This window comes from Balaenoptera ricei, chromosome 15 (assembly GCF_028023285.1).
Source record: "Balaenoptera ricei isolate mBalRic1 chromosome 15, mBalRic1.hap2, whole genome shotgun sequence".
NCBI classification, from domain to species: domain Eukaryota; kingdom Metazoa; phylum Chordata; class Mammalia; order Artiodactyla; family Balaenopteridae; genus Balaenoptera; species Balaenoptera ricei.
In genome coordinates, this window is record NC_082653.1 from 10268446 (window position 1) to 10284525 (window position 16080).

Consider the following 16080-nt stretch of genomic DNA (forward strand, 5'->3'; position numbering starts at 1 on the left):
ATAGGACTGGGCCCGTGGTCGGGGCCCTGGGCCTGGCACTTAGTAGGTGCTTCCTCAGTGCCCGCTGCGTCTCCCCCAGCCTGTGCTCAAGAGGCAGGGAAGGCGGCTGGCAGGCATCCACTCCCGGTACTGTTGCAAATCACTAGCTGTCGCTCCTCTGCTGCACAAACCTCGGAACTGCAGGCCTGACCGTGTGGCGGCAGGAGGGGGAGCTCCCCGCCCCTCCAGGTCACACTCTTCCTGACGAGGGGTCTCCGCCCCTCTTTGCACCACCCTCAGACCCGGCTCTGGCTTCTGTGACCATTGCTGAGGCGAAGGGGAAAAGTTGCTGGGAAGAACTGTGTGTTTGAGCGTCACTTTCTGCCGGGTTTAGAAAGAAAAACTCCAGCTGTCAGATTCCAAATCAAAAACACTTGGAAGGGGGATTCTTTTGCCCACGGTTTTCTTCTCAGAGTTGTTGAAAACAGCGTTTCACGGAACGTCCGGAAGCTCCAGAAGCAGGTCAGAGAGAGGAGGAGAGAGACAGGGAAGGGACGTCAGGCCGGCAGCCTGGGTGCTGTCAGCATAGTCCCTGCGGGAGAGGGGCCCGCGTCCCCTCCGATGGCCCTGCCGCCCCGCCAGCTCTGGGCGGCACGTTCCCGCCCGCTCACTGCTGTCTTCTGTTTGCTTGCAGACGTGTACTTCATTGCCACATTGTCCTTCTTGTGGAAAGTGTCTGTCATCACTCTGGTCAGCTGTCTGCCCCTCTATGTCCTCAAGTACCTGCGAAGGCGGTTCTCCCCTCCCAGCTACTCGAAGCTCACGTCCTAGGCCGGGCGCTCGGGAGAGGACCCCGGTCTCCGCACTCTCCTGGCGGACAGAGTTCAAGTTGCATTTCTATTAACCACCACCACCCGTGGATTGTGCAGTGGTGGCTCCCACGTGCAGTTCTGACATGAAGAGGCTCTGCGCTTCCACAGAGCCCGACACCGCGTAAACAGGAGGGAGGCGCCTGAGAGGGCCCCACGCGGGCCTGCCTGAGCCCCTGGTGATTCACAGTCGAGTGAATGTGACTGTGTGAAAACCGGCGACTCAGCCGAGAGATTTATTCATGGGTCACTGTGCAGGCTTCCTTATGACTTGAATTTTGTTGTCATGTGATAAAAGTTTCTGTCTAGTCGAAGACTGTAGAGGGTTTTTTGGTTGTTGTTTTAAACAATCCCAATGTGTGTGCACTTTTACGTCTTTCTGCTCTTAAAAAACTGGTTTCAGACAAAGATAAAGCTCTCAGTATAGGTTTGGGGGAAAAGACGGTGACATTTGGTAAGAAGTTAACCGGACAGTAATCTCAATTTGGAAATGCTAAATATCCTCTCTAAGGCAGCCCTGCTTATCGAAACGGCACTGGATTCCTAGGATTACAGAAAACCACATGAGAAGAGAGCAGAAGAGAGAGAGAACCGTAAATCCGTATGTTATCCTTCCTCCAGTTCAGCATCTGTGGTCCTGGAGTTAACATCACCTGTCACCTCGTAAAAGAATTTCAAAGGTGTTATCTTGCTTTGTTCCGATCTGGTAACAATTACAAAGCCTGTGGCTATCTGAGGACACTCTGAGACATTTTCAGCAGAGTTGTTTTAGGAGGAAACGTGCCACTGAACGGCCCCTAAATGTGTCGACAGTGTGTGACAAGAGACTCAGCTAATTCTTTAGGCAACGTAGCACATGTGGCTCAGACCCTCTAAGTCTAAAGTGGAAAGGTCAGGGACTGGGGCTCTTTACGTCCACAGAAATCTGTTTCCTGTTAGGAGGAATTACTGAGGACACAATGATAAAGGCAGAGGCGTCTTAGCATGCTGCCATTCATCAGTGGCAGCTTCGAGCAAGGAGCCCCAGTCGAAGGAGGCCCGGGCTACAGCTCTGGGGTCTGGGCTCGGTTGCGCAGCCTACAGATTTCAAGGGGAACTTGCTGGAAGGCAGCCAGGAGTAGAGATTCCTCTCCCCACCAGGGTGGGGCCCACGCATGTGTGTTTCCTATAAAGCTGTGGCTTCTTGTTTCAGGGGAAGAAGAGAATTTTCAAGCGCTGGATGTGGCCCGGCAAAGCTTTCTTGGGTTTTCAAGTCTCTCCTGGCAGAAGCCACATGTGCGTGCCAGAGGATTAGGTTGGTGGATCTGCAAGAGCTGATCGTGCTCGAGATCTTAGATTTGTGATTAATTCTTTATGAGTACATACCCTCCAGCCCTTCAGCCTGGTTCTTCTTCATGTGCTTCAGAGATGTAAGTTATGGCTACCACCCTAGGGTAAGCCTGCTCTTGGAGAGCTGGGGACACGAGGCCCTTGACTTTGGAGCACTCGATATGCTCGTGTATTTCTGTTGCCCTTTTAAAACTTTATAGAATTGACAGTAAGTTGCAGGCACTGTGAAATTGGCTATGACATCACTTCTATTTTAGTTTTAAGATTCTGCAGTTATGCAGGATTTTTCCCATTCTGTCCCAGCCATTTCTGCCACACAGAAAACATTTACAGGAGGTAAATGTTGTATTGAATGAATGGTTATTCAGGAAGAGGATCTTTGTCCAAAACTTTGAGAAGGGGCGAGCAGGTCTGACGTCTTTGCTGGGTGATTTTATGTGGTTTCAGAGGTGGAGTGAGAGGACGTAGTGCTCAGCGTTTTTGTACCTGTGTGTCTGCTTGGAAGTCAGCCTGTATAACCGGAAGTCTAAAGGTACTTCTACGCCCAGTTCTCAAACCGTGAACTTGACCTTGTTCACAGACAGGTGATGGCTCCTACAGGTAGGTCTCATGGAAATTTTTAGATGTTTCCAGCAGTGACAGGGAATGAAGATAGTCTCTTTGGTCTTTTCCTTAATTCCCAGTTTTGATCGAGGTGCTTGAGTTGACTTTGAAAGTCAACACCTAAACTCTTGCTCGGCATCTGGGAGGGAGAAAGCGTCCCAGAGGAGCAGAAGCAGCTGTGCCTGGAGGTCGCAGGTGCGTTTGTGCCATCAACAGACCCCCTCGTTCTGCCTTTCGACCGTACCCTGGCGGAGGCGGCCAAGGGTGAGAGGGACTAAAATGCAAGCGGGGACCGTGACCGTGTGGGAGAGCCACCCTGCCAGGGGGCAGCCTGCTCCCGCCGCCTTCCGGGGTCCGGAGTGTCTAGGAAAACACATGTGTGCTTCTCAAACTCTAGAGACCCACATGGCGGGAGCCACGAGTCAGCTGAGAGTACACGATCCTGACGTGCACACATCAGCCCATGATCCCAACAGAGGATCTGCGTACACAGGCACTTCCCGTGTTAGCTTAGCTGTGGAGAGAAGACAAAGGCACAGACAAAAAAATCCAAGCCATTTTACAGGAAACTGCTGAGTTCATAAAAAGCATAAGGATTCCGTTCACCAGTCTGGAAGGAACTTAGGAAACACCGTTGACACCTTGGAGGTCCCCTCGCCTTGGAACTCAGCGGCCCCAAGTCTCCGACAGCCAGAGGCCCCTGGCACACAATCAGCGCTGTTTAAATACTTTCCTCAAAGTAAAAATTACACCTCCCCCTGCCCTTTGACAACATTAGGTATTTCTGTCAGAGTAACTTAATTTTATTATTTGATGATGACTTTTATTATATTTTTTGGTGACGGTTGTGCGTGTGGGAAAGCGAGGAATCCGTTGGGTGTCTCTTTTTCCCTCCCTTTCTCTAGGAAAGTGACCAGACAAGTGTCTCCATCTTGAGTGCTTTCTTGTATCTGCCCGTTTCAGTGCTAATCTGAGAGTGTGCACATGCATGTGTGTGTTGCTTATCGTGCTCCGTGAGACTGGCTGCACTTACTTGGGTTGCTTGGGGCAGAGGACTTCGCCCTAAAGCGGTGAAGGGCATCCCAAGGAGCATCTTGAGATTGGAGCAAACCATCTGTTTACAGCCGCCTGGAGCTGGGAGGCCCAGGGCCGGGATTCCTCCCACTTTTAGCTTTATTATAGCCAGATCCCAGACTCGCTTCCCTTAAGTGAAACCCTTTTTCGTAGCAGTGATCTTAAATACCAACGTCTGCATACCCTTTCCTCCGTATGTTTTCCACTGAAAACTTAGGTTATGCTGACAGTACTTTTGAATGTATTTTGGGCTTTTGTGCTCATTGGAAATTGACATGATCATGCCTGTTTTTCTTTCTCTAGACCTTTGCTTTTATACTTTGTTTTGTTTTTCCCGGGGTGGGAATGGGAATGCCCTTGCGCCTTTATGGGGCAGCATTTTAAACCTGCGCCAGAATTGCAGATGGGACCTACGTGATCTTCTGCTCTATCTTGCTTAAGGCCAACACCTATCAGCCACTTTTATCTTGGATCTTTTTGGTGTGTTCGAAACGTGTGTATGTGTGAGTGTATGATGTCACCTCAAGTGTTTTGAAGACATACTTGGTTTTCACTGCGTTAAAATCCTGTCACGGTTTTGTTTTTCATTAAGAAATATACAAGGAGCTTTGCAAAGACAACAGACTTTATTTCTCCCTCCTTCTTTTAACATAAAGCTTTTTTTTTTTTTGGTCATTTGTATGTATGTCTTAGGAAATATTTCCATTAATTAAGTCCATTGTGTCTTGGAAAAATATATATATTATGCTCTTGGATGGAACCGATAAGCACGTGAGCAGCATTGCAGTACTTGGAGACGCTCAGCATCTTCTCACACCAGCGCGGCGTTCCTGGGAATCTGTCTTCTTCGTCACAGTATGGTTGGAGACACAGTCTGTTGGTGTCGCTGGGCGATGTCAGTGAATAGTGTGTTTGCTGGGGGGCAGGAGGGGAGGGGGCGTGGTATTTGCAAAAAACAAATATTGTGGCTCATTTATTGTTTTGTTGCAATGGGGCTGACTGAATTCCTCTGGGACTCCTTGACTTCCTCATTAGTAGATTATCTGTAATCCTCATGGCAGATACTCACCAGGACAGCGTTTTTTGATTAGAGGGAAGTGATAGTACAGAGCTTTAATTTAGCAGGAGCTCCCAGATGATTTAAATTCTTGATCCTGTGATGACATACATGTGATCCTGTGAGATTCTGAGCGGTTCTATTTTCATTGTCTGCCAGCGTGGCCCGTTGCTGTTGCCCAATAAAGCTTGTGTACTTTATGCCTTTGGGGATCATTTTAATTTGTGCAGGGACATGAAACTCTGGTGTCAAAATGAGAGCTTGTTATTATAATGCTCCTATGTTGTATGTATCTCATGGTACATAAAATGTAAATAGCTTTTTCTCCAGGTAAAGAATTATTTTAATTTCAGCAAAAAAAAAACCCCCCAAACCCATGCATTATTTATTATTCTGTACTGTTGTCTATTCCAGATATGTTAGAATTTCAAAAGGTGATCTATATAAAAAAAGCGAACATATTTTATGATTCACATTGTATCTATACACCCAGTCTTTGATTGCTTTGTATAGATTTTTTTTTTTAATCAAGTGATAGAAGATTTAGGAACCCGGTCACTTAAGTTTTAGGGAAAAGAGGTTTTTTAAGCTATTGTATAGGATACAGAGGACATGGTATTTTATTCATCTAATCCAGTGATTCTCAGCCAGAGGTGACTGTGGCCTGCAGGGGGCATGGGGCAATGTCTGAAGTCACTTTTGGTTCTCACAACTTGGAGGGGTGGTGCTCTGCTGGCATCTAATGAAGACTGCACAGGGCAGCCCCGCAGCAGAGGATCATTCAAACCGACGTCAAAAGTGTTGAGGTTGAGAAACCCACATACAATCTGCAAGCGTCAGTTTTGCCATTTTTAAGAGTCTGTCTTCATTTCCAAAGGAGCCCAGCAGCCGTAAACTCCTGTCTCAAGAAGCTGATTATACATCCAACTGGCCAAATGTTTTAACTAGCAGCTCTTTGCAGTGCGGGCTACTGGCTTCCTCTCCCTGGCTCTCCACTGAAAGGGCCGTTCTCAGTTTATGGAGTCGAGAGGGGACTGTACATTAGCTGTGCCGCAGTCAACAGCGGCTCCCTGGGCACGTGGAGGACGCATGCGCTCAAGAGCAGAGGGCAGTACTTTTCCTTAACCGCATGCCATCGATGTAAAGTCTTCAGACCGCTTTTACCTGCTGTGAAATTCCATGAATGTGCGGACACTCCTCCATCCGAGCCACTAGGGGGAACTTGAGGATCAAAAGACATTTCTGTTTCCTGTTTTCACCAGCCCGGCGGGCCCAGCATACCTAACTGTTATGTTTCAAGACGCTGCTTTCATCGCTTCAGAATTTATTTCATGGCCGACGGCTCCGTTAAAAACAGACATTTCTTTTTATGTTGTTGACCAGACTATTTTGCTGGACTTCGCTTGGGGAAAAAAAGAAAAAAGAAAAAAAGATGGGGGCGGGGGTGAGATGAATATTTATTTGATCTCAGATATTTGCATTTTTGAATAATTGGCAACTGGGAATCCTTGCCCTCCTCACTCTTCAGGCTCATAAGGTTTAGAGACGAAATGTCCCAACACCTCAAGTACTTTAACTGTTTTTGTTATGAAACTTTTCAGGGTGACATGAAACCCTGCAGTATTTGTGAGCTGATCTGTAAATGATGGATTTGCTCACCTCAAAATAGAACTGTAGTCGCTCCAAACTTTCCACAAGTCGGAGCACAGTAACCGAATTCATTCAGGACTTGCTAATTTCCTACTTTAAATGGGTTACATAACAGAACAGTCCCTCCTTTGCGCCTCTCAAAACTACCCGTGAAGTGATGGTGAAATGTATCGTTAAAAGCTAGAAATAGCTTTGCTAAACTCTGGGAAAACGATGAGTTTTTTTTTTTTTTTTTTCTTCTGATATCCTCCCCCCCTTTCTTCATCCAAACATTGCATAATGTTAAAAAAAAAAAAAAAGTCAAATCTTTCCGTGGGATTTAATTTCGTTCTCCATGTGGCTGTGGTTGGAGGGATAACTTAAGTACTTTGGGGGCTGGCAGATTTTTGGAGGATCACGCACTCCCGGATCGGTTTTCATCTGAAGCCTTAGCAGAGAAGTATGCCCGATCCTGGGGTTTCTCCCCTTCCCTCCTGCTCCCCCTTTTATGGATGAGTTATCTACAGCGTAGCATCTTTTCAGAAGGCCTGCCTTCTCGTAAGAATGCCAAAGCAAAGCCACCCTCCACTTTCCATATTGAGGTTTTGATTTTGAAATGGATTCCCCATAAAATTTGGGGGTAACTGAATCATATGTGAAGTCACCAGCCCCACACCCTATGCTCGGTGACCAGCCAGGTCTCATTTCTTAGAACTCAGCCTGCAGGTTCTGTTTGCTTACACTGAGAACTTCGTGTTCCTAAGCCTCTGCTGTTCATTTTCAAGAGATTTAAGAGAAGAACATTTTTTCTTTTATTGGGTCCAGATAAGCCCAGGAATATTTTTTTTTTCTTCAAGGAAGATTGCAGAATCCAGAAAGAGGGATGGGAGTTGTGTGGAGTATGCTGATGTATTCATTCATTCATTCACTAAATATTTACTGAGCACCTACTATGTGTTGGGTACTGTTCTTCGGGCAGGAAGCAACAGTGGAGAGCAAGAGGGACAGTTCCTGCCCTCATAGTGATTATCTTCTGTGTGTGGGAGAGACAGTGGACATACAGATACAGACTCTAATGTCCTCTGAAGAAAGCAGGGAGAGGGAGAAGAAAAGAGTGATGATATGGTTAAAGTATGGATAGTGGAAGTGATGGGGGTCAGAGAAGGGCCCTTTGGGATGGACCACTGGAGCAGAAGCCTGAAGGATGAGAGGAAGGGAACTGTGGGAAGCTCTGGGGGAAATGGTGTTTGGGCAGCAGGGTATGCAAAGGCCCTGGGGTTGGAAAGGCTGGGCGTGTCAGAGGAGCAGAAAGGCGGGCACATGGCCGGAGTGCTGAGACCAAGAGGGAGGTTGGAGGAAATGAGGGTGGGGTGGGGAGGCAGGTAGGGCCTGCGGTCCATGGCATTCATTCACTGAGTGCTGTATGAGAACCAAGCGAGCATTATTAAAGTTGGCCCAAGAACTATGTCAGAACCTGAACTCTGTCCAAGGGGCCCCAGTTTACTCTCTCCCTGCTACTCACTGACCCATCCCTTCCTGTCTTTGTTTCCACCTCTGTGTTCCAAGGGGGTTGAGGCGAGACCCCTCCCATTGGAATCAACCCACTGCCATGCCCAGTATTTCTTTTTTTTTTTTTTTTTTTTTAAATTTTTTTTTATTTATTATTTATTTTTGGCTGCGTTGGGTCTTCGTTTCTGTGCGAGGGCTTTCTCTAGTTGCGGCGAGCGGGGGGCACTCTTCATCGCGGTGCGCGGGCCTGTCACTATCGTGGCCTCTCTTGTTGCGGAGCACAGGCTCCAGACGCGCAGGCTCAGTAGTTGTGGCTCACGGGCCTAGTTGCTCCGCGGCATGTGGGATCTTCCCAGACCGGGGCTCGAACCCGTGTACCCTGCATTGGCAGGCGGATTCTCAACCACTGCGCCACCAGGGAAGCCCTGCCCAGTATTTCTGTGTGACTTTATTGGCATAAAGGACACTAACTATTATATAAAGAGGAGAAGAAGGCGGTCCTTGGATGAAGTTTCTTCTTGCTTTTCCAGCAAATACTACAAAGGGTCTCTGTTCAGCCCTGCCTGGGGTGCAGTGGGCAGAGGTGATTGTTCTTGGGCGAGCCCTGGAAAGCCGGCCACCTCCGACTTAGAAGGTGAGTCTGGAGGGAGAACCAGTAGAGAAGAATGAACTGGGTCACGTTCTTCGAAGATGCCACATTTCCAGAATATGCCCACTTGGGTCGGATTTCGAAGAGGAAGCGCTTTGCAGTCATGAACTGCGTGCGGGAACCCAGGCTGTGTTCAAATTCCTCCTGAAGAGAGAAATAATAACGAGAACAGGCTGTGGAAAAGAATGTAGTTAGTGTCTTAAAGATGGGCAAATACTCATTCTCATTTGTCCTTTTATGTGAAACAGATTTTTTAGAAGGCAATTGGAGTAGCTAACGACATCCAGAGCCCTGCTGATTCGAGTGGGGCCGGGGCCGGGGGCTCCAGTTTGCCCAAACTACTAATCAGACCCAAGGAAAGAGGTGAGTTGATTACCCTGGAAATCGCACAGGAATTCTTCAAAGACGTGGCCAGTAATTAGCGTGTAAGATGCTACTCGCTCTGCACAAAACTTAGCATGATTTTACTAGGCAGCTCATCACCATCAGAATTGGAGAAAATCAGGCCAGAAAAAGTCCCGCTAGCCAGGCTGCCTGATGCAGACGTGGAGACTTTTGCTCTAAAATGGCTTCATACTTAAGGGAGACACCAAGAGAATGCACTACCTTTCTTCTGGGCCTAATGGTGGGCGGGAGTCGAAATGAATGCAATGACATTTTAGGAGACGGGCTGGAATTTGGCGGGGGGTAGGGGGAGGCAGCAAAGGGCACCATGCCATGGCCCCAGCTGGAATCGAGACAGACTTGGTTTGAATACCCAGTCCCACACCTACTGAGTGATATGGGGCCGATTCCTTAGAGTCTCTGAGCTTCAGTTCCCTGCCTGTTTTTAGGACCAGGAACACCACCTGTGAGAGCCAGCAACGAGGCTCATGGCACAGCTGCTGTCATCACTTGAGACCTCTGAGGGAGGGCGGGCTGCAGATGGAGGGAGGCCGTCTCCCCGACGCTCAAAGTCCTTCATAGAGATGGGTTCACGTGCGTGTTTTTTCCAAACACCAAGGTCACCTGTCTGGATAGAGTCCTTATAAGAGTTAAAGGTTTGGGCACAGAGGCAATATCCCACCTTGACTCTGCTCACCTTTCCTTGACTTTGCAGGTGCTTTCCCTTTAAATTGCCCTGCTCTGAGTGGCTCCTCTTCCCCGCGTGGGACACGAACCTGCCCACCTTATGCTGGGCTGGCCTGGGCATCCCTACCTGAGGCTTACACCCCTTCAGGGCTGGGGGTAGACGTAGCCAAAGGAGAAAGAGGACGTCCCCCAAACTCCACTGACTCCGCAATTTGGGATGGAGAATGAGAGTCAGTCAGTCATTGAATTGGCAAATCATTTAACACATTTTTTTCACATGAAAACAAATTCATGAATAGAGCAGAAAGCAAAATCTGCTTGAGTTTGAAAAAATAAACCAAGAGGCTTGAGAGAAGTGAAGGGGGAGGGGGTGGCTGGAGCCCACGTGGGTGGTGCTTCCTCATTGGCTTTGCTCTTAGGGGATGTGGAGAGGCGGCTTGGAAGGAACTGACTTCCGGTTTTGTCCTCAGCCAGCCCAGGACCCGGACCGTGGTGACTTTGAGTTTGTTTTTTTTATTCTGGTAAAATATACACAAAGTGTACCATTTTCACCGTTTTAAAGTATACCGTTCGGTGGCATTAAGTCACTGAATTTTTTTTTTTTAACTTTTATTGAAATGTAGTTGGTTTACAGTGTTGTGGTCATTGAGTTTTGTTTTGTTTTTTTTTTTTGGCTGCTTTGGGTTTTTGTTGCTGTGTGTGAGCTTTCTCTAGTTGCGGCGAGTCGGGGCTACTCTTCGTTGTGGTGCGTGGACTTCTCATTGCGGTGGGTTCTCTTGTTGCAGAGCATGGGCTCTAGGCGTGTGGGCTTCAGTAGTTGTGGCACGCGGGCTCAGTAGCTGTGGCTCGCGAGCTCTAGAGCACAGGCTCAGTAGCTGTGGCGCACAGACTTAGTTGCTCCGCGGCATGTGGGATCTTCCCGGACCAGGGCTCGAACCCGTGTCCCCTGCATTGGCAGGTGGATTCTTAACCACTGCACCACCAGGGAAGCCCCGGTCATTGAGTTTTAAGAGTGGATTCTGGAAGATTCAGGAACCTGACTTGAAAAAGTGGGCCTTGCTGTGTCACGGCATTTTACGGTTGCAAAGTGCTTTCCCACCTGCCCCTCATTCTGTGATTATGAGGTGTTATCCTCATTTTGCAGATGAGAAAAGCATCGTTGAGAGAGACTGAGGATGAAGCAGGGCCACATAGCAACACAGATATTCATAACACTATTCACAATCACCAAAAAGTGCAAACAATTCAATTGTCCATCAACTGATCAACGGGTAAACAAAATGTGGTCTATCCATAACTGTGGAATGCTGTCCAGCCATAAAAAGGAATGAAGTACTGACACATGCTACAACATGGATGGACCTTGAAAACATTATGCTGAGTGAAATAAACCAGTCCCTATAGGCCACATGTTGTATGATTGCATAATTATATGAAAAGTCCAGAAGAGGCAAATCTATAGAGACAGAAAGTAGATTAGTGGTTGCCTAGGGCTGGGGAAGATCAGAGGATAGGTGTGACTTCTGATGGGTAGGGGGTTTCTTTTGGGGATGATGAAAAAGTTCTAAAATTAGCTTGTGATGATGGTTACACAACTGTACACGCACTAAAACACGTTTAATTATACACCACGTATGGGTGAATTTTATAGTATATAACTTATATCTTAATACTTATATCTTAATAAGTCTGTTAAAAGACAAACCCTACCAAACTGTGTCCAGAGCAGCTGCACTGTTTTTGCATTCCATGGCAGTAACACATGAGCGTTCCAGTTGCTCCACATCCTCGGCAGCACTTGGCATTGTCAGTCCTTTTGTTTTAGACATTCTAACAGAGGTGCAGTGGTCCCTCTTCATGATTTTTAATTGTATGTTCCTAATGGTCGATGACATTGAACATCTTTTCTTGTGCTTGGTTGCCACCCACATGTCTTCTTTGGTGAGGTATTCATGTCTCACCCCCTCCCCCTGCCCCCCCCCCAACCATTTAAATTAGATTGTTTCCTTACTGTTGAATTCTGAGAGTTCTTTATACGTTCTGGATAGAAGTATGTTGTTGAATACGTGATTTGCAAAAAGTTTTTCCCCCACCTGTAGCTTGTCAATTCATTCTCTTTGTTGTCGATATTTCTCATACTAGCCACTCTGGTGGGTGCATTGTGGTATCTCATTGTGGTTCTCGTTTGCATCAGATCATTTCTTAGCCTGGTATGGGGGGGGTCTTGGTTCAACAGCAGCTCTGGTTTTTTGCAAAGTGCTTCACATACAGAATGTTTTTGAAGAGGGAGAGACGGTTGTTATCTTTTCTACCGATAAGGTTTTAAGAGATTCAGTGACTGGCTCAAGGTGACACAGCTCCTAGGTAAGAGGTGGGGTGAGGATTGGAACCCAGGTCTGTTGTCTTAGAGGCAGCTGCCTCTTTGGAGCTATAATCCGCTTTAACCCTCAACTTCAAGGCTCCCAGTAAAAACAACAGCCTGAGTCTGTCTAGCAAGCTGCATTCCTTTATGGCATGTCATGAGAGGTTGAGAAATGTCAGTGAAGATGACGAGTGCTCTGTTTATCTGACTCTCATCATTCCCAAGGACCCTCCTTACCTTCGTTCCTGACATAGCAGTTCCCAGGGAATTGCCACATTTTCTAGCTGCTGTCATTGTGGTTGTTCCCACCTTCTAATTATGAGCAGAGTCAGCCCTGGGATGGGGTAGAGGCCTCGAGTCATGAGTCATTGCAGGGATGTTGTCACTGGGGAAGAGAGCCCCTGGGCTGTCTGGAGGCACCGTTCAACATCTACGAGCACCTACTGGGAGCCAGGCAGCTTCTAGGCACTGAGGATGTGGCATCCATGGCCCCTGCTCTCTGAAGTACCTTCTGTCTTAGATGGAGAAACAAACAGGCATCATGTAGGTCTTTGCTCAGATGTCCCTTCTCAGAGAGGCCTTACCTGACTGCCCCACTAACGTTACAGCCCTGTCACTCTCTAGCCCCTTACCCTGCTGTATTTGTCCTCAGGCACTTAGTGCTATTAGAGTGTTATTTTCAGTATCGTCCAGTGGAATGTATGCTCTTTGACTTATTTGCTATTCTGGGTACCTAGAAAAAGGTGGCACATGGTGAGTGTTCAATAACTGTGGAATGAATAAGTGAAGTAAACAAATAAGGTAACTGCATTTCACAGTGATAATTACTATGGTGAAATTAAATCAGGATGCCATTAGGGAGACTGGAGTGGGATAGGGGTGAGGGGTGAAGAGTGTGTGTGGCCATTTTAGACTTGGTAGCCAGGGACGGTGTCCTTGAATAGGTGAATTTGGAGCTTAAATCTGAAAGGTGAGGGGAACCAGCATTCATAGATATGAGAAAAGAGTGTTTGAGGCAGAGGAAATAGCACGTGCAAATGCCCTGTGGCAGGAAGTGTTCAGCGTATCAAGGAAGAGAAAGAAGAGCAATGGCGGCCAGCGCTTATGAGTGGCAGGAAGTGAGTATTGTTTTCTAGCAGGAAGGCGTCCATTTACCCCCCTGGGCCTGTCTCCATGCCAGAACTTGCTGCTTTCTGAACTTTCCAGGCCAGCTTAGACAGTGGACCTGCTAGGATTCCCATCACCAGAGATGTCAAGGATGTGGCTCATGCCCCAGACCACACTGCTTGCCCCAAGTATGACTGATTTCTTTCTCCAAGTCCAGGGTTGTGGCTTTTGGTAGCTGGATCAACCCATGAGAAAGCTCTCTTAATTCTTGAGAGAATCTCCACTGGACCCAGGAAATGCCTCTCAAGAAAGACTTCTAAGAGCTACATGGCTTCCAAATGGGAGTGTGTATGCTGTGTTTTCCACCTGTATTGTCTTGTTGAGTCCTCACAGTAACCGTGTGGTTTAAGTGGCATTAAACTCGTTTGACAGATAAGGAACACAAGATACACTTATATTCCAGACCTGGCTTATTAACTTATTAATTATGAAATGCTGGACAAATAATGCACCCTGAACCTGAGGTTTTTCATCTGTGAAATGAGTATGTGTCTGAGTATACGTGTGCCCAGTCCCTAACTGATAATACTTGTTGGGAGAAATGAATGTATTGATATATGTGAAATGCCGGGCACGGTGCATGAACACATAAAGCCATTCTGTGTCAGTCACAGCTCCATGTTTGCACGCAACCGAAATCAGCACTGGCAAAGCTAAGCCAAGAATCGGGGAGGGAGAATTTATTGCCAGGATGCAGAGTGACTCAGACTGGAACTTGGGCTTGGAACAGGCAGGAACCAGGATATGCTGGGGATGCAGGTGGCAGGAGCTAATCCACCTCCGGTCAGGTTCCTGCAGCTTGTTTTATCACCTCCAGCTTTTTTAATCTACCCCACCCAACCCCACCGCGTATCACTACACAGTCAAAGTCCTGGTGGGGGAATCTCATGAATCCAGCTTGGGTCACATAGCCGGGTATTTTGACTTACAGTTCCTCCAGATTGTCTGCCCTGGGGAAGAGGTAATTTTTCAAGGGGATTGTTTTTGTTTCCCCAAGAAGAAAAGGCAAATGGATGCTTGGGTGGTCAAAGAATAACTGTGTCTATTACAGTAATAATCTTGGCTTTGCCACTGAACTCCCTGATCAAGATGTTCCCTCTCCAGGCTTCAGTTCCTACTCTGAAATGAAGGCACTGAGTTCCACACCAGGGTGACTCTCAGAATCTCTGGTGGAACTTTAGAAAAATCGGGACACACTCTCCTCGGCCATCTGTTTTGATCAGCTTTGAAACTTCTCCTAGAAGTCCTTCTTACATCTCATTGGCCAGTACTGGGATACACGCCCACCCCTAAACCAATCACTGGCGAGAGGGGAATGGAGGACGGCCAATCAGATTTGACCCCTGCTCTTCCAAAAACCAGGGAGAGGGGGTGGCAGTTGGCTGACCCCAGCAGGGTCTACAGTGCTTTCTCTCTCTTTGTTGGACGGATTTCTTTGAACCAGTGGAGCTTGAAAGGTGGGGGGTAGGAGTCAGGGTGTCCTTTTCAGTCCGGAAGTGGCCATAAAAGTTGTGTCCTCATTGCTCCATGGAACACCCCCAGAGGGAGGCCATCTGTGACCTGCCACGTAGCTCAGCCGCCCCAGGTATGAAACTTACCTAAAATGTGCCAAAGCCGGTGGCAAACCTGGAGAAGAAAGAAACACCAGGTGGTAGCATCCAGTAAATAAGGATTTGGGCTGAAATGAAAAAAAATTTCACCTTGCCAGGCACGACGGCTGTACCGATGTTGACGTAAGGCAGGTTTTAATGATGGTGCCAAGTAAACTTGGCCGTGCAAGTTGGGGGCTGTCCCCACCTCAGCTGTCAACTCCGCTTACCTTCCCGAGAGCTGGCAATTACATGGTGACACTTTTCCACTCGTGTGTGACCTAACACAACCACTCTTCTCAAAAGTTGGTAACTAAATTTGAGGTGCTGAAAGAAATATTGCAATTGAAATAAAGCTTTAGGGAACGTTTATGCACCTTGGAGTGAATTAACGTCTCGGGGAAATTAAAAAAAGGCTCTTCTCTAAGCACAAATATATACTTTTCACGTTCCTTTTTAGGCACCATGGATTTTAATAGCAGTGTAAATCAGATTTTACAGGCCACATATTTCAAGCATGGAGTTCATTAAATGTGTGAAATTTGACATTTGCTTCAGGGCGTGGCTAGGGTCCCTAGTAATGAACCACAAATTGTGTTGGGCTTTCTGATCAAATTCAAGACGCTAAAACCCCTGTGGAGTTGCACAAAGAGGCAATTTCCCTCCATGCCTTCCCCAGCCTGGTTCTCCCTGGAGCCCTCCTTCAATGGACCAGGTGCAAATAGGGTATGTGGTTCCACCATCTTTATTCAAATTGAGAAACATGGGTCACGTAATCTTTTAATTGATTTCTGAGTGGTGTCAATGCATTTATAAATTCAGTGACCATTTACTGGGCACCTACTCTGTGCTAGTTTCCATGTTGGCTCTGGGGATGCAGTGGTAAAAGAGACAGTGTCTCACCTGGCGGAGTTTGCAGTTTGGAGGGGAAATGAACATAGAATGATAATCTACTTTTGCCAACAGTTAGGAATCGCCAACTGTAAGAAGTGTTATGAAGGAAAAGCCTGGGGTGTTATGAGGCCCAGGAGAGACTCAGGGAGTCTCTTGAGTCTCCTGGTTCCTGCCTGTTCCAAATTATGGGGAGGCATAATTTTTTTTTCTGGGAGTATTAGGAAAGGCCTTTCTAGGAGTCATAGTTAAACTGAGACGTGAAAGATGGATAGATCTTAGATAGATTAACAGTAGGGGAT

At 47.2% G+C, this 16080-nt stretch overlaps 1 protein-coding gene across 2 annotated transcripts in view; it reads left to right on the plus strand.

Annotated features, from left to right (window-relative positions):
* ATP9A (ATPase phospholipid transporting 9A (putative)) overlaps positions 1–5111 on the plus strand; it is a 133255-nt gene extending 128144 nt beyond the window's left edge. For both annotated transcript variants that reach the window (XM_059898514.1, XM_059898515.1), the window contains exon 28: positions 674–5111. In XM_059898514.1, coding sequence (XP_059754497.1) covers positions 674–810 — 137 coding nt within the window. In that variant the 3' untranslated portion in view covers positions 811–5111. The remainder of the gene's footprint in view (positions 1–673) is intronic.
* The last annotated feature ends 10969 nt before the right edge of the window (positions 5112–16080 follow it).